This window comes from Camelus ferus, chromosome 5 (assembly GCF_009834535.1).
Source record: "Camelus ferus isolate YT-003-E chromosome 5, BCGSAC_Cfer_1.0, whole genome shotgun sequence".
NCBI lineage: Eukaryota > Metazoa > Chordata > Mammalia > Artiodactyla > Camelidae > Camelus > Camelus ferus.
Window position 1 is genome coordinate 95,358,942 of NC_045700.1, and position 21,580 is coordinate 95,380,521.

The 21,580-nt window shown below is 48.8% G+C and overlaps 1 protein-coding gene across 1 annotated transcript; it reads left to right on the forward strand.

The window, feature by feature from the left end:
* Nucleotides 1–231: 231 nt before the first annotated feature.
* Nucleotides 232–21,120, forward strand: ASB1 (ankyrin repeat and SOCS box containing 1). The gene is made up of 5 exons (XM_032480671.1): nucleotides 232–576; nucleotides 4,271–4,412; nucleotides 6,894–7,196; nucleotides 13,728–14,113; nucleotides 15,354–21,120. Exons 1-5 carry the CDS (start codon nucleotides 537–539, stop codon nucleotides 15,479–15,481), a joined length of 999 nt encoding a protein of 332 aa, XP_032336562.1. The 5' UTR covers nucleotides 232–536; the 3' UTR covers nucleotides 15,482–21,120.
* The last annotated feature ends 460 nt before the right edge of the window (nucleotides 21,121–21,580 follow it).

The following is a 21,580-nucleotide window of genomic DNA, read 5'->3' on the forward strand; positions in this document are numbered from 1 at the left end:
ACTCCCACCAGACGCCCGCCCCATCAGCCTGGATCTCCCGGGATTCGAACCCGCATGCCAACCTCCGGCGGCCCCGCCGGCGTACTCCAGGCAGAAGGCCACGCCCTTTCAGCGGGGGCGGGGCCGGCCCGCCAACCAGAGTCCTCAGGGCATGCAAATTAGGCCCCGCCCTCCAGGTGAGCGAGTTTTTCCAGACTTCTCAGTTTCTTCTGCGGAGAAAAACAGCCTTGGCGGGGGCCCGACGGCGCGCGCCCCCGAGAGCCTGCACCCTCTGCCCCCGAGCACGCGACCCCGACAGCGCGCGACCCGGCGCGGGCGTGGGTTCGTCCTCCCGCCGGGAGGAGAACCGTGAGGTGGAGGCCCGGGCGCCCGGCAAGAGACACCAGCAGCCCCTGAGGGAAGCGCGCCCGCCGGAAGCCGCGCCCCCGACGCAGCCCACCTGCCGAAGGCGCCGGAAGTGGTTGCGGCCGCGCTGCTTCCGGTCGGCGCCGCCGGGGAGGGGGCGGGCTGCTGACGGGCCGAAGGCCGGAGCGCCCATGGCGGAGGGCGGCGGGCGGGCCGGACCGGGGTCCGCAGGTAACGTGCGCTTGGCCGCCGGGCCATGGGGCCGTGAGGGGCGGGGGCCGAGGCGGCTGTGCCCGGGCCGGGCCCTGCGTCTGGGCCCGCGGCCGGCCAGGCCCGGAGCCGCGCCCCGCTGCCGCGGGTCGGGTCGGCGCGGCTCGCCGTGTTCCTCTCGGCTTCGCGCCGATTTCCTCTCCTGTGGAACTTGCACTGTGACTGCCCGCCCGTTAGCCTGTAGGGGTTCGCTGGGCCCCGAACTGTGGAAACAGGACCTCCGCCAGCTCCGAGCACACCCGTCCGGAAGGCCCCCGGAGGGCCGCCCTCGGGAGGGCGGGTGCCTTTGCTGCGGCCGGTGCATCCCCTCCCCCAGGCATAGGCGAGGGACGCGATAACGCCTCCCCAGCGAGCTGTCGGTGACACAGCATGTCCAGCGGCCCTTGCCCCCCGGCGGAGGAGGCAGTCCTGACATAGTTTGGTTTAGGCGGCTGGAAAGGCTCACAGCCGCTGCCCACAGCAGCCTTCTGACTAAGGGTCTCCACCTTGAGGTAGTCCTACTACGCAAATGTGAGTTTGCGGGGAAAGTGCGTTTGCCCGCGTTCGGGAGAGGCTTCCTCTTAACGTGTGTGTGTGTGAATTTGCCCTGTTACACTCACATCTGTGTCTCTGGAGAAGAGATACCCCACCAAAGTTAATTACTCTAACTCTTAAATATGCCATAATTTAAGCTGTAAGGTTGACTTGGAGACCCGTGCAAGTAGCGTTTTTTCATCTATCCATCCAGCCCTCCCTCCATCTATTCATTCAGCAAACATTTACTGAGGACCTACCATTGGCTGAACCTTACTGGGGCTGGAGATACCCCAGTGAACAAAAATAAGCCAGACAAAGCCCCTTCCATCCTGGGCTTTGGTTGGTATTGACTTTCATCCCAGGGACAGCCAGGACCTTGGGTCCAGGCCATCATTTCATGTGAGACTGAGAGGTGTTCAGTGGCAGAAGGAGGACTGACAGCTGCTTCTCAGTATGGAGGAGAGTCTTGTGGCAGGAAGACTGAGTCTGCCTTACATCCAGGTGCTCTTTTTAACACCCAGGCAATAGTGGTTATTTAGCAAGTTGCAGGCCTGGGAGTAGAGGAGCCACAATTAAAGCTTAAGTGCTATGTTGGGAAGTTGTGTTGTTGGAGAAGCTGGTCAGAAAAATGCAAACTTGAAATTGTCTTGGATCTGGAGCTGGGGGAGAGGAGGCTGTGCTGAGCTGGGCCAGGTGGTGGGTTGAAGAGGGGCCAGCAAAGGGAGGCCTCGAGGGCTACTTAGCAAAAGTTTCACGGCTCCCGCTTTTCTGGCAGTCTCCTTCCACCTTCTGAATCTTACTCACTCCTACTTGGAACTTTTGCACTCTGTGGAGTGAAACTGTAGGGTAGCCACAGTGGAGGCTCACTACCGAAGGCAGATTGGCATAGTGGCCCTGCCCTGTGGATCTGCTGCAGGTCTGGTTGTGGGGTTAGCTCGAGTCACCCATGTGTTTCTGAACTCTTGTTCCCCTGCTCATCTGCCTGTGGCCCTTGTGTCTTACCTCTATCAAGGAACTGTAAATCCCAGAGTCTGGGGAAGCTTACTTACCACCTCGGTTGTACTGTGGCTCAGCTTTGTTTGTATACAGTAGGCACTCAAAAGAGATTTGATTTGAATGTAAAAAACAGCTTCAGCGTTGACAAGAGTCCACCCGTGGAAGGGTGTGTTTTAAACTGTGCTTGGTCACACTCGAGGGCGGTGTGTTTCCATGGGGACTGAATGAATGCAGTCTAAGCTCCTGCTCTTCCCTGTGTCCCTGTGTGCTTGGTTATGTCTGTAAAACTCTTAATTATCTTGAGCTATTTTGGGCTCTAGTGTGAGGTGGGGAACTCAATTACAGCTGACCCTCGAGCAACACAGGGTTATGGGTGCCGACCCTCCGCACAGTCACAGGTCCCTGTCCTTGGAGTTGTCCCTCCGTGTTCACAGCTCTGTGTCAAAGGACTCAGCGAACTGCAGGTTGTGTAGGACTGTCGTGTGTACTTAGTGAGAAACATCTGTGTGTAAACGGACCTCGTAGTTTGGACCATGTTACTCAGGGGTCAGCTGTAGTTATCTCATTGTACACATTTGTTGACCACAGGTGACCCTTAAACAACTCGGGGTCGATCTGCACGTAAGTTTTCGGCAGTCCTCCACATCTGAAGTCCCTGGGCATCCACGGATTGAACCAGCCACAGGCTGTGCAGCATTGTAGTGTTTATTATTGAAAAGTATCTGCATATGAGTGTCTCCTGCAGATCAAACCTGCATTGTTCAGGGGTCACCAGTACTTGCTGTAGTCCATTCAGGATACTGAACAGAATTCCACAGACCGGGCGGCTCGTCTACAGCAGAAACGTACTTCTCATGGCTCTGGTGGCTGAGAAGTCTGAGACCAGGGCGCCAGCACATTCAGCGTCCGGTGGGGACCTGCTTCCTGCTTCACAGGCTGCCGCCTTCTTGCTCTGTCCTCATGTGGTGGAGGGGCCGGGGAGCTATCCAGGGTCTCTTCTGTTAAGGGCTCTAATCCCATTCACGGAGGCTCCAGTCTCATGACCTAATCACCTACTCAGGTCCTGCCTCTTAACACATCGCCTTGGGCTTAGGACTCCAACATTCTTGGCACACAGACATTCAGCTTATAGCAGCTGCTCCTGCCCTTCCTCGCTGATTTCCATGCCCCTTTCTGGAATGTTGAGCTATTTATAATAAGCTCTTTTCTGGGCAGTTAATTGTTTGATTTATTTATCTTTTTATTCTGAAGAGAGATAATAATGTCTATTTTCTAGTAAGGTAGCCTCTTCTCATAGATGTACTAAAAAAAAGTTACTCTTATTTATATTTCCAAATAAACTTTTAGAATATTTTTGTCACACTTCATGTAAAAACCTGAAAGAGATTTGTTAAACATCTTAATTTATTTGGTATCATTTAGCATTTTTCTAGCGTGGATTCTCATCCCAGCACATGGTGTGGTTTTCATCATTTATTTATTTATTTTTACTTTCTTTTCTTTGTTTTCCAGTTTTCCAGTCTTCATCATATAGGGCTGGCTTTCTATTTGTATGCAGATATTTAAATTTTTTTCCTTTTTACTGAGGTGCAGCTTGTATTCAGTAAAGTGCACCTACCTTAGCTTACAGTCAGATGTGTCCCTCTCGCAGACTCCCCCGTGGCGTGGCCATTACCCAGATCAGCACGGTAGAGTCATTCACGTTGCCAGTAGTAGTGTTATTTTGGCTGTTGAATTCTGCCAAATTCGTGTCTTTTTGTAATGTAGGAGATGGTTATATGGTTTTTCCCAGTATTAAAACATTTTTGCAATAGAATGATTTTATGGTGATTTTTTGATACGTATTTAAAATTTCACTTTGCTAATATTTTATTTAGAATCTTTTTTATTCTTAAGTAGTTTTGGCTCGTTATTCCCTACCCCACCAACGTTTTTATAGTTGTCAGATTTGGTGTCAGTAATGTGCTGTCTTCATTAAGGCAGACTTCCTGTATTTTTCTGTGCTCTGGAAGTTTCTGGAGCATGGGAATGATTTGTTCTTGAGAGTAGCTGTGAGAGGAAGGGCTCGCTGCCAATGGCGCCCCTTTCGTTAGGCATTGGTGAGGTTTGCCTGAGCTGACAGGTGCCCCTCTCTTCAGCGCAGGTCCTAATCTGAAGGAGTGGCTGAGGGAGCAGTTTTGTGACCATCCGCTGGAGCACTGTGAGGACACGCGGCTCCATGACGCGGCCTACGTGGGGGACCTCCAGACCCTCAGGACCCTGCTGCAAGAGGAAAGCTACCGGAGGTGAGCAGCGCGGCCCTGGACCGGCCCTGTGCTTGGTCCCCTGTGGGTCTGCACGAAGCTAAGACTGATCCGGGAGGGAGGCATGGCCGTCTCGGGTTCACTGGTGAAGACCCCGATGCTTCCCAGTGTTAGAGGACAGGGCAGAGGTGACTGAGGGACTCATGCTCAGACTTGTAGGAGATCGCCAGGTAGTGCGGGCGGGAGACCCGAGTTCAAGTCCATCCTGTCATTGAAGTTTACATTCTCCAGCAACTCCTGCTGCTCTCTGGGTGTCATCTTCCGTGATGGGTACCTCTTCTGGCTCTTTATCCTAAGCTGTATCCGTAAATTCTCCTTCCTTAATTATCTTCGTTGTCATCCCCCTGTGGGTCCAGATGTCCTGACATACCAAACCTGTACACTGTCCCTGACACACTCTCCTCTGGCTTCTCGGGTTCTCAGTCACCTGCCTCCAGGGCTTGGGGCTCAGGCCAGCTGTCTCATCCCCATGGGAGAAGCTGGGTGCCCACCTTCTTGTTCCTTTTGTTGACGATGCCCTGCCTGTCGCCTTGCCAGATCCTGCGAGTTGCTCCAAACTGGCTCAAGCGTTGGAATCTTTTACTTCTCCCCACTTGAGACACCTGCGGGAGCACAGAGAGCCTTCCTGCTCCCTGTGTGTCTAGGATGGGCACCCCAAACAGATGTGGAGCTCACCTGGAACCAGAAACTCCTCTGGGCTTTTTCTGTTTCTGTTTCCCCTTCAGGGTTGGCTGGCAGTGAGCTGATAGAAGAAATGCCTGTGTATTGACACTAAAACTAATGCCACTTTTGTGGATAGTTCCCAAAAGAAGTACTTCTAACACTACAGGAATAGATTTCTTTCTTCTTTCCCTTCTAGTGTTTTAGCACTGTTTCATCAGAACAGCTATTCCTGTTTAAATTCCAGAAAGGATTGTCATACAGAGAAATTAAAATTAGATAGATTGTGTGTGAATATTTATTTATTTATTTTAAATTGAGTTACAGTCAGTTTACAATGTTGTGTCAATTTCTGGTGTCCACAATTTTTCAGTCATACATGAACATACATATATTCATTTTCATATTCTTTTTCACCGTGAGCTACTACAAGATGTTGAATATATTTCCCTGTGCTGTACAGTATAAACTTGTTTATCTATTCTATATATACCTGTCAGTATCTGCAAATCTCGAACTCTCAGTCTGTCCTTTCCCACCCCCATCGCCAACCACAAATCTGTATTCTATGTCTGTGAGTCTGTTTCTGTTTTATATATAAGTTCATTTGTCTTTTTTTTTTTTTTCAGTTCTACATATGAATGATATCATATGGTATTTTTCTTTTTCTTTCCTGCTTACTTCACTTAGAATAACATTCTCCAGGGACATCCATGTTGCTGCAAATGGCATTATGTTGTCATTTTTTAATGACTGAGTAGTATTCCACTGTCTGAATATACCACAACTTCTTTATCCAGTCATCTGTCGGACATTTAGGTTGTTTCCATGCCTTGGCTATTGTAAATAGTGCTGCTATGAACATTGGGGTGCAGGTATCTTTTTGAAGTAGGGTTCCTTCTGGATATATGCCCAGGAGTGGGATTGCTGGATTATATGGTAAGTCTATTTTTAGTCTTTTGAGGAATCTCCATACTGCTTTCCACAATGGCTGCACCAAACTATATTCCCACTAACAGTGTAGAAGGGTTCCCTTTTCTCCACAGCCTCTCCAGCATTTTTCGTTTGTGGACTTTTGAATAATGGCCATTCTGACTGGTATGAGGTGATACCTCACTGTAGTTTTGATTTGTGTTTCTCTGATAAATAGTGATATTGAGCATTTTTTCATGTGCGTATTTGTCATTCATATGTCTTCATTGGAGAATTGCTTGTTTAGGTCTTCTGCCTGTGTGTAAATATTTAATATGAATGACTCAAGTTTAAAGGAAACCTTAAGTTTTCAGTTATAACAGTAGAACAAAGTAGAGCTCAGCTAGGTCTTAGACCAAGTATTTTCCTATAGCTGTTTCAGGTACTTTTTTTCTTCTTATCCTTGGGTTCAGTGAATCTCTGGTTTCTTAATATTTTTCTGTTGCTCTGTTTCTTTGGTGTTGAGTCCTTGGAGCGTTCCTTGGCCTCCTTGGCCAGTGGAAGCAAGTTCACAGCTGAAGGAGGAACCGGGACCCACTGTGTATTTCAGGCAGTTCGAGATCTTAGCCCTAGTGCTCAGCAGTCTACCTGTGCCTCGAGTTTCCTCATCTGTAGCGCGGGGCTCTCACTTTATCTCTTGCTTGCGGCAGGCATGGATCCAGCAGGGTAAGTATGTGAAAGCAGTTCAGGAAACAGAGCACACTGGATGCGTTAGTAAAGCAGAGGTTGCCCTCCGACTCTGTGCTTCAAAGCCCCCGCGTGGGGGGAGGCAGAGCAGCTGGTGGGTCCCCGGCACCCCCCACAGCCTGGCTCCCCGGTGTTCTCTCCTAGCCGCATCAACGAGAAGTCTGTCTGGTGCTGTGGCTGGCTCCCCTGCACACCCCTGCGCATTGCAGCCACTGCAGGCCACGGGAACTGCGTGGACTTCCTGATCCGGAAGGGGGCCGAGGTGGATCTGGTGGACGTGAAGGGACAGACGGCTCTGTACGTAGCTGTAGTGAATGGGCACCTGGAGAGTGCCCAGATCCTCCTCGAGGCTGGTGCCGACCCCAATGGAAGCCGGCACCATCGCAGCACCCCTGTGTACCACGCCTCTCGCGTGGGCAGGGCGGACATCCTGAAGGCCCTCATCAGGTCAGTACTGCACAGGCTGGCCACCATCGCCCTGAGAGGGCCACCACCGGGGACGTGCCAGGTCTGCTGGTTCCCCAGCCCCGTTCTTATTCCTTACTCTCTGTATTTGCTTTTCCCTCTCTCTCTCCAATTAGACTTGTTAGAGGATTTGTCTGGTTTCTTAGTCTTTTCAAAGAGCTGCTGCTTAGCTTTATCAGTTCTCTTATTTTTCTGCTTACTGAAGAATTTCTATTTTCATCTTGATTTTTTCCCGTTTTTCTCAATTTTATCTCCCCCCCCCCCCCCAACTTTTTGAGTTGAACGCTTACTCATTTTTTTCTTGATCGGTAACGTAAACTTTCAAGGTTGCTGATTTCTGTGCCCGTAGCTTTGGCTATGTCTGCTGAGCTTTTTCCTCATTTTTAAATAGGTATGATTGAAACTGATTTCCTCCTACAGTTATGGAGGAAAAAGTTTTAATAAGAACTTCTGTGACCTTCTAATTTTACTGTACTGTGCTCAGATAATACGAACCGTATAATTTCCATGTTGAAGTTTCTTTGATTAAAAAAAAATCTTTTTTAAAATGTCAGACTACATTGTTGTGGGTGCTTGTAACAAAGTACACGACCATGGGTGTTTTGTTTGCATATTACAAACCTCACTTAACGTTTTGCAGATTCCCTCTCTTGTTTTTTACATTTTTAACCGTTGGATCTGCCCAAAATTCAGAGAAATCTATAAATCTCCAGTCTCTGCTGTGATTTATCAGTTTCCCCTTGTATTTCTAATAATTTTGCTTAACACGTTTTGATGCTAATTTGGCTCATAGAAGTTCTTGCTTGGGGATTATGCCCTTTATCAAAACAAAAGGGAACCATTGGTTTCACTGAGGGCTCTTTGATGCAGCATTCTGTAACGTTTAGTTTTAATCTTAATGGGTCGACGTAATTCTTCACTTTTACTGTTTGACTGTCTGGGAGTTTTTTTAATACAGTTAGCTTCATCGCCATAGCTGATGTCAGATCTATTTTTGTTTTCTTTGTTTCTTGACTGTACCTTTATTTTTTGTCTGTGTTCTATGATCTGCGTTTTCTTTGCTTTCCCTTTTTATTATTTTAGATGGTTTATCGTCTTATTTTAATGGTCCTAATGGTTACCTTTTAAAAAATTTGAACCAGATTGCATTTTCATTCCCGTGTCTGCAATGACTTTTTTCTACCAAAGATGCTTTTTCCCTCCCTTCCTCTCTGGAGGCTGTCGGTTCTGCGGTTGGACCGAGTGCAGTTTAGGTAGCTGATTGTCAGTGCTGGGAAGGATCATAGCCGTTGAGGTGGTCTGACAAGCCCGGACCTGGCATTTCCCCCTGCCCAGTGCAGAACATAGATTTTAAATTAGGTGCTGAGGATGAATTTACTACATCAAAAGGTTTTATGGAATGGCTATGGACTTGGCTATTGGAAAGATAGGTGAAGGTTAATATGGTGGTTTTATTAGAGGGTGATAAAGATGTGATGCTTTTTTCCCCTTCTTTTTAAGGATTTTTAGCCTGATAATCTATGCCACCTTAGTCTTGTATCTTTGCATCTTGGAGATTGTAAGTCATCAGTTTGGAAATGGTTTTCAGTAGGGTCAATCCATGAAATTTCATCTTGGTCCAGAAATCCCATTGGGCATTTCAGTCAATTCATGATGCACAACTGCTTTGAATTAACTGCAGGCTTGACTTTCAGAAGTACACATACAGATGCCCTTCTTGAGAAAACATTAGTGAGGCTTCTTATTCTCCCGCTGGAGCACAGGACATTACTTTTATAATGAGGTACCAAGAACATATATTATTCTATTGAAAGGTTTTCTGTATTCTAAATTACCAGATAATTGACTTTTGGAAAATAGGGTTAAATTACTGAACAGATAATATAATCTAAATATAATCTAAACTCAACTCTTGCCTTCCCTAAGTCATTGACCCCTGTAGGCAGGGCTCTGCTTTGTTGTGATTTGCTGTTCCTCTGCAGGTAACCTCCACTTTGTTACTTCTGATTTCCCTTGATATATATTGCTGATTTTTTTTTAAACAGTGAGGAGTGGTATTTCTGTATGTGCAAAAGTTATACTGATTTATGGAGTTGTCCCAGTGGTTCCTTGCCAGTGATGTTAAAAGCAGTAGGGGAATTTTGGAAAATATTCAGGATTAAAATTAACTGGACCCCATCCAGTAGATTTTTATGAGTGGTTGAAGGGCTGTCTTTCCCACAGCTCAGCTAATACCAGATTGTCATTCCGCCCAAAATTACAAACATTTTGGAAGACACATTGCTAAGAATAAAGAGGGGAAAAAAAAATCACTGCTTGAAATCTAGTTCTTTTAATTGGTTGAGTGTATGAAGTGAAATACTAGTTTCTGCTTGGTTTGGTATGAGTTTTAGAATGTTCCTCTCGTCACTCCTGGAGTATCTTGGAGAATGGGTGATACTTGTATTTGCCGTGTGTGGTGATGCTGTGTGGCATCGGCGGGGAAGCAGGTTGTTGTGTGAGCTCCCTGGTTGGTGTGCCCATCCTTCCTCTTCTTCAGGTCTGTGCTGCTGGGAGGCAGGGTGTCAGTTCTAGGGGGAAGTTCCTTTGGATACTTGGAACAGTGCTGAAGAGACAGGTGATATAACGTGATTGCTGGCTGTGAGTGTTGGCCAGCCATTTTTATTAAGGCCTGGAAAACAATGCTCTTCCCTCTGCCTGGACGCCTGCATGTCAGGCCCCATCATCACTTGCTACGCGTTGTCATTTCCTAGTCCAGATGAAGTATGTGATGACAAGATTTGTGAGGCATTTCAGGTTGTAGGGCAGTGGGCACTCAAGTAAACAGGTGCCGGCTGTCTGATGTTTACTTAGACTGGAGTCAGGTAACGCACCTTGGGCCGTGGCCTCACGGAAGTGAGGCTGTGCTGTTCTCGTTACAGCCTATCAGGTTGCACAGGATTTCAGTTGGTCCCAATGCTGTTGATGTTCACTCTGATCTTTTGATTAAGATGGTGTCTGCTAGGTTTCTCTCTTACAAAGCTCTTCTTTTTCCTTCTGTAATTAGTAAATATTTGGTGGATAGGTACTTTGCAACCATGTATATCTCCTATTCCTCATCAGGATTTTAATTTATCCATTTATGTATGTTAGACTCATAGTTTCCTGTGGAGTTACAATCCATTATTATTGTTACTTATTTTGATGCTCAAACCATCTCAGATTTGGCTAGAGGGAGCCCCATCACGCCAGCTCTGTGCCCGTTTGCTGCGTCCCCATCATTCTCTGAGTGGTTCCTTTATCAAGATATTCTAGACTCATATGCACTTTACCTGATTCAGCCCTGGAATTAGTCATTCCTCCAGTGACTTTCCACGGAAAGTGGTGTTTGAAGACCAAGATCTGGACACGAGGGTGCTTATGGCTTATGAGACGCCGCTGTTCTCAGGCCCTGCTGTTGGGCGGAGCTGAGGCCGCGTGCACATGTTGCTGGCTACGTTTCTGTATCAGTTGTACGGTGACAGTTGAAGCGTTCGCCCCGATGCCTCTAATCCAGCCCAACACCACAGGGGTCATCCTATTTTCTCTCTTTCCTAATTTATTATTCTTTTCCGACATTGAGAGACGTGGTTCCCCTTACTTTTAATGTACTCATTTTGCCAACCCTCCGTGTGTAAGCAGCCTCCTGTGCTGCCGCCCCTGTGCAGGCGGCGTCCTTCGCAGGCACCCTCTTTTGGCCAGGACTCGGATACCCTGGGCCAGGCTGCCCTCCCTGCTGTGGTCAGGGGCCCTGCTTAGAGTAAAATGACCCAATGAGTAGTGTGTGCTTGGCCTGGGAGAACTCTAAATGCCTGATAGAAAGCCATATATTTGGGCGTCCCTGAGGGCAGTGACAAGAGCAGGTCCCTTGAGGGACGCCGCAGGTTGTCATTTAGTGATTGGCTCTGGTGGAGAATGAGGCTTCCTGGTCAGGCGGCTCCTGCACCCGCCCCGTGTGAGAGTCAGCCTCACTCCTGGGCTGTCTCTGGGAGTCAGAAGGCGAGCAGTCCGGGACCACTGTGGAGGTTAGCTCAGGGGCCCGGGGGAGTGCCCCCACCCCAGGGGGCTGCATGGAGCTGCCCTGCTGTGCTTCCTGTCTTAGTCTTTCTAGATGACTCTGATGCAGGGAGTGGTCTGGCTACTCTGGAGGTTCTGTTCAGTCTGCCTGAAAAGAAGAGCCATCCTGGCCGGCAGAGCACGACGGCACCAGCTGGACACACAGCTGGGTTGCACTGTTTTTTCCTTTCACTTTTTAGGGATTGCTATTTATTTAATTTTTACAATGTATATTTACATGGTTCCGAAGCCCAATCTATAAAACAAAGTATATAAAAAGAAGTCTTGCTTCTGTCCTTGACTGCTCGTCCTTGCCCTATAGATAACGACTTAAAAACTTCTGTGGTTTATCCTCCCGTTGTTAGAAAGTGAGCAGAACTGTGTATGTATCTAGGTGCGTGTCATGTACATATTCATGTTGCAGCCTCCTCCCCAGGAGAAACACTAGCGTACTTCATGCTCATGGTCCTGCTTTTCTCACTTAAACGGTGGGTCCTGGAGGTCACTCCAGAGCACTGCTAGCACTGCGCCCGTTCCTTCTCAGTGGTACCGGGCACCTTCATGTGGATGGACCACAGTTCATTCAGCCAGTCCCCTCTTGATGAACCTGGGGGTTGTCTCCTGCCTTCAGCTGTTACGAAAATGTTTTAATGAATTGCCTTGCATATGCATCTTTTCAGAGTTTTGCAGGTGTATCTTGGGAATAGATTCCAAGAAGTGTGACTGATGAGTCAGAGGTAAATGCTGTCGCCAGATTTCCCTCTGCGGGGATTGCTCCATTTTGCATGGCCCCCAGAAATGAATAACACTTCCTCTTTCTTTAAAGCCTGGTCAATAAACTTTCGGATTTTCCCCAATCTGATAGGTGAGAAGTGGTATCTCCCTGCAGTTTTAATTTGTATTTCTGTTATGAGTGAGGCTGAGCCTCCTTCCGTGTGGTTAAGAGCCCCTTGCCTGTGTCTGTATCCATCCCTGGCTCACTTGTCTGTAGGGCTACTGATCTTTTCCTTTTAGGAGATCTTTATGTATTAAGGATATTAACCCTATGTAATATTTCCCCCAATTTTTCACTTATTGTTTTACTTTACTTAAGCTGTTTTTTTTTTTTTTTTTTTTTTTTGCTGTGCCAAGGTTTTTCTTTAATTTTCATGTTAAAAATTTTTGCTTTTACATCTTTTCCTGTCTGATCTTACAAATGAACTTCATAATCAACTCATGGTAGCTCCACAGTATTTTTACTTATTTGTATTTATAATCAACTCATCTAGTTTTAGGAAAAGTTTTTTCATTTATATAATAAACTTAGGGAAAAGTGACATCTTAAGGATGTTGAGTCTTCATATCCAAGACTGTGGTGTGTGTCCTTCTATGTTCGTAGGTCTACTTTTGTAACTTTAAGTGGGGTTTTATAATTCTCCTCTTGCAGATGTTTACATTTACTGTTAAGCTTATGCTTAGATATCTCACTTTAAAATTTATTTTGCTATCAGAAATGAGGTCTTTTCATTTTTATTTTTGAATTTGTTTCTGTTTGTATACATGTAGGCTGTTGGTTTCACAAATTGCTACTTTAATAAATTGATTGCTTGTTAATTGTATTTTCATTAATTATTTAGGGCTTTCCAGACATAGTCATATGCTCTGAAAATAGGAAAAGTTTTACCTCTTCCTTTCCAGTCTTAATCAGCTAATTGCTTTCTCTTGTCTATTTGCACTAATACTTTAGAAAGAAAAAAAAAATGCCTTTAAAAGTAGTGGGCCTGCGAGTGGGAGAGTGTGTCTTGCTCCTGGCGGAGTTGCTAGCCTTTCCCCCCTCGCAGGTGAGCTCCTAACTTCTGGGTTGAGGAAATATTTTTTATCATGTTAAGGAAATATCCATCACTTTCTGTTTTATTAAATATTTTAAAATATGCATAAGTGTTGAGTTTTGTCCTAGGCCTTTTTTGCATCTGTAGAGATAATCATGGATTTTCCCCTTAGTTCTATGAATATGATGGATTATGTTAATAGTTTCTAATACAGACACTACCCTTGCATCCTTGGAGCACCCCCATGAGGTCATTGTATAGTGCTTTCTTAATGTTTTGGGATTCTCTTTGCTAACATTTTATTGAAGGTTGTTAAGTTAATACTCATAAGTGTAATTACTTGGTGGTTTTTCTTTACGATGTGGCCTCTCTCAGGTTTTGGGATTATTGTTTTGTCAATTTCATTAGATGAATTTGGAAGTTTTCCTTCTTTTTCTTTGCTCTGAAATGGTTGAAATACCCGTGGAATTATCGGATCTTCAAAGGTTTGCAAGAAATCCCCGATGAGTTACTTGTTGTGAGCACATTCCAAGCTTCCGTGGAGTTCAGACCTGTCTCCTTAGGGTGCTGCAGGGATCTGTTGCCTGCGGTTAGCCTCCGGCAAGGTCTGACTGTCCGTGTCTCCCCGCAGGTATGGGGCCGATGTAGATGTCAACCACCACCTGACTCCCGACATTCAGCCCCCCTTCTCCCGGCGCCTCACCTCCTTGGTGGTCTGCCCCTTGTACATCAGCGCGGCCTACCACAACCTCCAGTGCTTCAAGCTGCTCCTCCAGGCTGGGGCAAACCCTGACTTCAACTGCAACGGTCCTGTCAACACGCAGGGCTTCTGCAGGGGCTCCCCCGGGTGCGTCATGGATGCGGTCCTGCGTCACGGCTGCGAGGCGGCCTTCGTTAGCCTGCTCGTAGAGTTCGGAGCCAACCTGAACCTGGTGAAGTGGGAATCCTTGGGCCCAGAGTCGAGAGGCAGAAGGAAGGTGGACCCCGAGGCACTGCAGGTCTTCAAAGAGGCCAGAAGTAAGTGGCCTTAGTTCAGCTCTGATTGACGGTCTCTTTAGGTCAGTTGAATGAACCAAGTTGTAACAGTTAAGAAAAAAAAAATCTCCCGCTAAGTGCTTGGTCAAAACCTTCAGTTAGGACTAAGAATTTTCTAGAATGGTCTTCCAGATTAGTCTTCTCTTTTTAAATTCCTAGACACTAAGCGTTGATACCAAGAAATATATAAAAGTACATGTTCTCAAAGTTCCTAGAATTGTATTATCTTTACCCCTTAGCTCTGCTTTGTAATCCCAGATTCTTTCACTCATATATTTATGGCTTTTAAGTATTGGCTTTACAACAAATTGCAAGCCCTTCCTTCTCGAGGGCTCCTCACTTCCCTTTCTTGAGTTCCACTCAAATACCGTCATTTTGGATTGCGTGCTAAGTCTCATTTTTGTTAGAATAAAGCCTACAGCTTGCTTGTTTATAAAGAACGATTCTGGAAATGAATGAAATTGATGGCTGGGGGTTTGTGGTGATCCATGCCTTGGTCTTGTTGTTGTCCTCTCTCTGGGACTCAGAAGCCAACCGTGGGCCCTCTCTGTGACCTGCCCTCACCCGGCTCCAGTACCGCCTGGGTCTGAGGGCATCTGAGTGCCAGCCTTTTCCCCAGTCCCTTACCTCTTGCAGAACTTCTGTTTGTTGTGTTCTTGTTCCTGGATTTCCGTAACCCCATCAGTAGACTTGCCCCTGCTGAGCTTTCCCAGAAGAGCTGGTTAGTGTCAGTGGAGCCATGCAGGTGGAGGTAAGCTGCCTGCATCCATGCCTTTTGCACGAGGCAGAGTTGTGGCTGGGCTTTTTTGACCCAGAGCAAAATTGTCAGCCTGCCCTCTCATGTATTGCTCGGCCCGTCTCCCCAGACCCTCTTGGAGCTTCTGGGATTACCAAGAGCAGAGGCTGACAGAGCGTAAGGGTCTGTGTTTCACACTTGTCGGGGTCAGCTCTTATCTCCCTGTCAAGGGAATTAAACATAGTCAAGGACGTGCTGTTACAGTGAGCAGATGCCCCAGAAAATGAAGATCTCAGCCTTCCTGCAGCCGGGGGTGCCGCTGAGGCCTCTCCTACCAGAGCCCGCTCTCCTCTAACGTGGGGAAGTTGGCAGCGAGCAGCAGTGCAGGGCCACCTGTTGTCAGAGCCAGCTTCGGTCCTTCCAGTCGGGAGAGGAACTCAGTTAACCACCTTCCTCTGTCTCTCCCTTTCCTCCCACGGCTTCCAGGTGTCCCCAGGACCTTGTTGAGTCTGTGCCGTGTGGCCGTGAGAAGAGCGCTCGGCAAGTACCGGCTCCACCTGATCCCCTCACTGCCTCTGCCGGACGCTGTCAAGAGGTTTCTGCTCTACGAGTAGAGGAGTAGAGCGCAGGGGCGGCGGTGAGGACGAGGGCGCCGCTGCGGAGAGCATGGACTCCGACTCGTGCCCCTGGGAGCCGCATCCTGGGCTGCTGGCTAGGTCCTGTTCGGCTTTGGTAAAGCAGAATCAGCCTTGTTCTCGTGGACTGTAATCCCATCTCAGGTGCTTGGGGCTTTGGATGGTCCTTGGGTCAGTACCAGCTGAGAGGCTCCTACAAAACTTAATTTTGTTCTTCCTCAATATCTGTGTTTTGGATTTGCGCTGTTGAGCATTAATGAAATGGGCCTTGAAACGAGGGCAAGTTCGGGCTGAGGTTGGAGGCCTGCTGATACCCTAGCGGGGAGAACTAGCACTTTCCAGAACTGTGCTTCTGTGTTTGCCTCTCAATTTAATGGTTGGATTAAAGGGAGTTTGGTATAAAAGTACAGTACAGAGATGCAGCTTGTGAACTTGCTAGTCTGTTCCCCCTGCTCCTGGGGTAGACATTTGACTTTTATCATATACACAGGCTTTCCTCGCCACTTCAGTGTTACTCTCCTTGTGGTGGGAGTGTCAAATTGTCTTCATTCAGGGATGGTTTCCTACCCACGTGGGTTGGCCTTATTATCCCAAAGTCAAGGCCTGCGTTTCTTCACAGTCTCTTTAGGTAACGCTCAGAGTTCGGCAGCGCTGCACCTGTTCTGACTCCTACCTGTGCCTAGCATCACGCCAGCGGGTCTCATGAGTCCTCTGCCATCTCACTTTGCGGAGCTTCCAGACGGGTGGTTGGTTTTAGGAGGCCCACACTGAACTAGCCAGTAATTGACTGCCTACATTTGGACCAAGGACCGTCCATCAGCATTCACTGCCAGCTCTAACCAGTCCCTGCACGTCCCAGACAGGGGAAGAGTGAGCCCTCTTCTGGATGGTTCTAAGCTCTCAGTCGCTTGGTGTCCGGTGGACAAAACATCTGGTGTTTGGTTGATTGCTCTTCACTCTTTTGGACCAGATGTCTGGATAGCTGGTCCTGGAACCTAAGGAAGGGGATAGCAGTGAGGTCAGAAGTCTTCCCTGGGCCTGCTGGGGGTGGTGGTGAGTGAGAGAACTGAGCTCTGGCGACCCGGGCTGTGGGCAGGGCTCCCTCCCTCCCTGGGCTGTGCAGCCAGGTGTGGGCTGTGTCTGCAGGTGGGCCAGCAGCTGCCTCTTTAGAGCTCCTGTTTCCAGGGAAACCACGTTTGGGGTTTGAGGCCTCAGGATCGTTGTGTTGGATCCATGGTGATTCTGACCTTTAGAAGTGTTTAGAAATGGGCAGATTACAAATCTATGTTTAAATTTTCTTCAGTGAGAGAAATCTAATTTGTAACAGTTGTACTAATTATATGGGTTTATTTATTAACATCATTATGTGTCTTTGCCGACCAGACAGGCAGTGTCTGGTCACCATCTTCTGTGACTTCAGGATGGCATTCTAAACCCCACCTCATGTGTCATGTGGACTTGTGCTGGAAAGCCAGGCTGCCCGGTATATGCACGTTTGAGATCCGAGGAGAGAAGAGTCATTGGTGATTCAGGGGAAGATGCAGCCGCTGGAGGCCGCGGTGTGGGTGTGGGACAGCTTCTGAGGCCCAGGGTTGGAGAACGGGGAGCCTGGGGTGCGGCCCTGAGGTGGTCGGGAGGGGCTCCCCACACTAGGAGGGGAGTTGGGGCTGGCCGATGTGCGCCATTGCAGCCAGAGCCAGTGCTGCAGGGGCTTCTGCCCAGAGGGGGTTCAGTGTGTTCCCTGTGGCACTCGTGGTGGGACCAGACCCACAGCGAGGAGGGGGGCTGTGGCTGGGGCAGGAGCTGCAGGGAGGCAGGGCTCTCCCTGGATGTAGGGAAGGTTCGAGCCACTCATAGGTGGACTGGGCCACTGGAGGGGCTTCGGGTCCCTGGAGGTGTGTAAGTGGTGGCTTGTCACCTTGGTCGGGCTGGGAGAGGAGGGTGGGGAGTGGTGGTTAGTTCACCGTAATTCCTGTACCTCTTCTGCTGCCCTTTGTCTTCGGTTCCTTTCAGGGGAGCCAAGCTGTAGACTCGTAGGATGCTTTGGGTGTGCACTGCTGGGTATTTTCTGTAGGAGCCTGGGTAGGAGAGCGGCTCTCTTCTCAGACTTTGTGGAGAGCAGCATCTGGGAATGCTGGCGGTGCAGGGGGCCCAGCCCTGTCAGGGCCGCCCTGGGCGGTGCAGAGGCGAGGACGCCAGGCTGGTCCAGCAGAGCAGCCGTCAGGCTCCTCCGCCCAGCGAAGCAGGGCTTGTTTCCCGGGGATGGGACCCTCTTTCCAGGGTCTCTCTGGAAGGAACGGCCTGAGCTCGTCCTCACTGTGGGGCTTTGCCCAGGGCTGGCCGCGAGGTGGTGGGACTGGCGAGAGGGTGAGCCGGGGACTGGGGCCCCTTGGTGTGTCCCCAGAGCATGCTGTGCTCGGGGCCGGTCTGCAGGGGCCGGGCCTCAGCTCTCCCTTAGCAGAGACAGGTTGGCTTTCTCCTTGTCCAGCCAGCCGTAGGGATTGTTTTTCAGAATCCCAGCGACTTTGAGGTTCAGCCTCTAGTTTGAAATTTCATAGCTGCCAAACATGAATCTGAAAATAGAATAGATAGCTGCTTAGGGCCGTTCTTGTTCTGAGTGACTTCACTGTGGCTCCCTTTTCCTTTTGTTGCAGAGATGGGGTTCAGAATAGGAAGGAGTAACTCTCTCCATCAGAGCACTTTATAAAAATCATGTTTCTCAGCTGCGGGCTGCCGACGTCTCATGTGGCAAGGAAATGTGGTACCTGGTGAGGCTGTCGCCCCAGAGCACTCCCCAGGGAGGGGCATGATGGACCAGTGGGAAGGAACCCGCGTGTCCCCCCAGCCGGCTCCCATGAGTGTCCTGACTGTTGCCACTGCTGGGGTGCCTGCCAGCTGTTGAACAGAGTCCTGTGCTCTGGGCCTTGGCTGCTGTGCACAGGTGGGCGGGGGTTGGCGTGCAGTGGGGGCGGCGTTGATACCTCTGAGAATTCAGCTTTGGCATCCTGGGTGGGGTTTTTTGAGTATGTTTCCACAGCCCATCAATGTCCTACATATCTGTGCCTTCTCATGTGACTTACGTTATTGGCATATCTGCTTATTTATGCCCTGCCTTGTCACAGAAAGGCTTTAAGGCCGCGATGCTTAGTTTTGATGCTCTCTTTTACCATTTGGTAAGTTTAGTCAATGTGCACTGGTAAACAGGTAATTTTAAGAAGAAAGGACAATGAGCAGTTTTCTGCTGTTGACTGCATTTCTGTTATCAGGCCTAAGTGCTGTCATTCGTTTCTTCCCGTTTCCTCCATGAATTAATTCTTCAAATAGAAGGTTCCTGCAGAGGTAGAGAGCAGGGAACAGGTTAGGACTGAGCAAAGGGAGACCGGCCTTAGAGGTCAGCGCGCTCTGCTCCGCGTGCTTCGAGCAGGGCCCGTGGGCAGTGGGGGCTGCCCTCCTCGTCAGGGCGGGGTCCGGCCCTGCCTTTCCCACGGGGCTTTTCTGAGGACACTGGAGAACGTCTGTGAAAGCACTCTGCACTCGAGCCGTCCCTGTGACATGTAAACTGCTGTCCTGTGACTGTCATCCCTCGTCTAAGTGGATGTGCCTTCAAGGCCATGATGGTGCTGGAACAGCCCATGCCCTTGGTGGTCCGCGTGGCCTCGTGCCCAGGGGCAGCAGGAGTCACGGGGACCAAGGGCGTGCACCTTCTGTGCACGTCAGAAGTGTGAGGACATGTGTGAGATAATACAGGAAGTCAAGTCTGTTCAATTTAAAGGGTTGCCTTTTGTTCTGAGATTATGGCCTTCCTAGTTGAGGTGATAAAATGTCCTTTTCTGTAAGGAAGGTGGTAATAGAGGGCAATATTTTTATTTTTAAAAATGCTCTTGGTTGCAGAATAAAATGTTGGCTGCCCTTTGTTAAACCCCAGAATTTCTTTTTAAGTTTGCCAGTCTCTAAAATCCAGCCTCGGGGACCCACAGTCTAGCCATAGGGTACGTTTATTTGCTGAGAAGTCCCTCTCGGAGCCGTAAAGTAGCCTGTACACTGCTGAAGGGTATCCCAGACTTTGCTCTGCCTGGTGGTCCAAGAACAGCACTGAGAGCAGTGTGTGAGGTGTGGGAAGTGTGTGCTTGTGTCCCAGAGACCGCAGAGCAAATGTCCCCGTGGCAGTGGGCCTCCGGCCACCCCGAAACCTTGAGGGACACTCTTGGGAAGTTAGTGCAGCCTTCCCAGTGAGACTGCCCCTGCCTTCAGGCCTGGGCACCCGAGGCGCCCCGAATGTTGGCGATGGCGCTAGTGCTGGGTCTCCTGGCGCAGGGGCTGCAGCCTTCTGCTTCTGTGCCCTTGGCCACCTGCTCAGCACTCAGTGACCAGTCCTGAGTGGTCTGGGTTCCCCGCCAGCCCCGATACCCCTCCTGGAGGTGCCTCATTTGGCCACTGACCCCCCTCTCCCTCGCTCACCGTGTCTCACCTCCCTTGTCGCCCCCACCCCCAGCCTGACTCACTTGATGTGGAATAAAGTAACTGACATGCACACCCAAATGGTGAGTGGGATCATGTCCTAGGAGAATTCCATGGGAAGGACACGTGGATTTTGAAGTACAGTGATGTTCGGAATACACACCATGAATTCTAGGGAGACAGTCAGGTGGAGAAGGGAGTTAGGGAGACGAGTGACTTCTGTTGCCTTCACGTGTAATTGCTTAGTATTTGAAATGCCTGGGGAGTGTTTTTTTTTTTTTATTTCTTGGATTTCAGATCTCTACCAAGGACCATTCGCGTGTGCTTAAGTCCATTTGAGTGTGGTACTTGTGAACATGGCTGTCCTGTGTGTGTAAAATCAGTGTGCTGCTGTAATTCAGCCAGCAGTGCCCCACTCTGCCCCGCGGTGTTTGCACAGCTCCCGCTGCTTCTCCTTGGTGTTGGGCACGTGAGGTGTGACACGCACCAGGGCCCATGTGCCTGCACATGTGCTGAAGGGAATGCTGACCGTCAGCCCTCAGTTTTTCCTTTCTCCTTTGGTAACGACCGCGTGCTTGCCTGCAGCTGCCGGGACCGTGACTGTTCCCACACTCGTGCCTGGTTAAGAGCTTTCAAAAATACGATGGACATCTTTGATATGCTATTGTAACTTTAATAAATGCTTTTCCCTCTGTAATTCCCCCCAGTTGCCTTACTTTTGTGGACTGTTTATCGCAATGGATAGAGGTCGGTCATGTGAAATCTTTGCATGTGCATTCAGGTAGAGGCCGCTAGCTCGCTGGAAGGTTTCTAATGATTTGGAGAGAAGGGCTTATCTAAAACAGGGGTTTTAAATGCTCTAAGGAGGCACCCAAAATGTTGCACAGGTTTAAATGGATGGGTGAGCCTGTTTCACTTAGTGGGGTTTCTAGTTTGAAAAGAATGTGCCCCTAAATGTGTTTGAAATACATGGCTTTCACTCAAAGTGACGTGTCCCTCCAGTGCTGTGTCTGGTGGGGAGGTGGTGGAGACTGGGCGGGACCACTGTTTCTGGGCCCCTGCTATATGCGACTTATTTTGACAGGGGGAGGGGGAGGTGTGAAGCTTTGGGATGAACTGAGGAATGAATGAACTAAATAAAGACATTTATCTCTCAGCAACTAGCAACTCCCTAGCATCTTCTGTATTTGCTATTTCAGATATTTTCTTCATTCTTCACACTGATTCCCAACTCCCTACTCCCATATGTACACCTCTCCTGCTCCACTGAAAAGTGGCCTCACCTTCTTGTACTTCAGAGCCAGCTGCATATGTATGGCAGAGATTGCTAGTTTTCCTTCACTCTCCGTCGTCTCTCTGTGTGATAATAGAACCCACAGCTTTAGCTGGAGACTGGAATTCCCTGAATAAGGTCTTCATTTCCCAGACTTCTTACAGCTACATGTGGTCGTTTACCACAGCTCCTCCCTGAAACCCCATTAAAATTAGGGGGAATTTTAATTTTTTTAAAAGTATAAATCCACTAAGGTGACTGTAAATAGCAACAAAATTTTGGAAACGCCAGAGGATAGGTAAATGGTTACTGACTTCGAAAGCACCTGAGACGCTGTAAGAAAGAAA

What these genes read in the sequence shown, in the direction of transcription:
- ASB1 (XM_032480671.1), top strand. Translation starts at nt 537, where the DNA reads ATGGCGGAGGGCGGCGGGCGGGCCGGACCGGGGTCCGCAG. An exon ending in ATCCTGAAGGCCCTCATCAG is followed by an intron (nt 7,197 to 13,727) that starts GTCAGTACTGCA and finishes GTCTCCCCGCAG; the next exon opens with GTATGGGGCCGATGTAGATG. An exon ending in GGTCTTCAAAGAGGCCAGAA is followed by an intron (nt 14,114 to 15,353) that starts GTAAGTGGCCTT and finishes CACGGCTTCCAG; the next exon opens with GTGTCCCCAGGACCTTGTTG.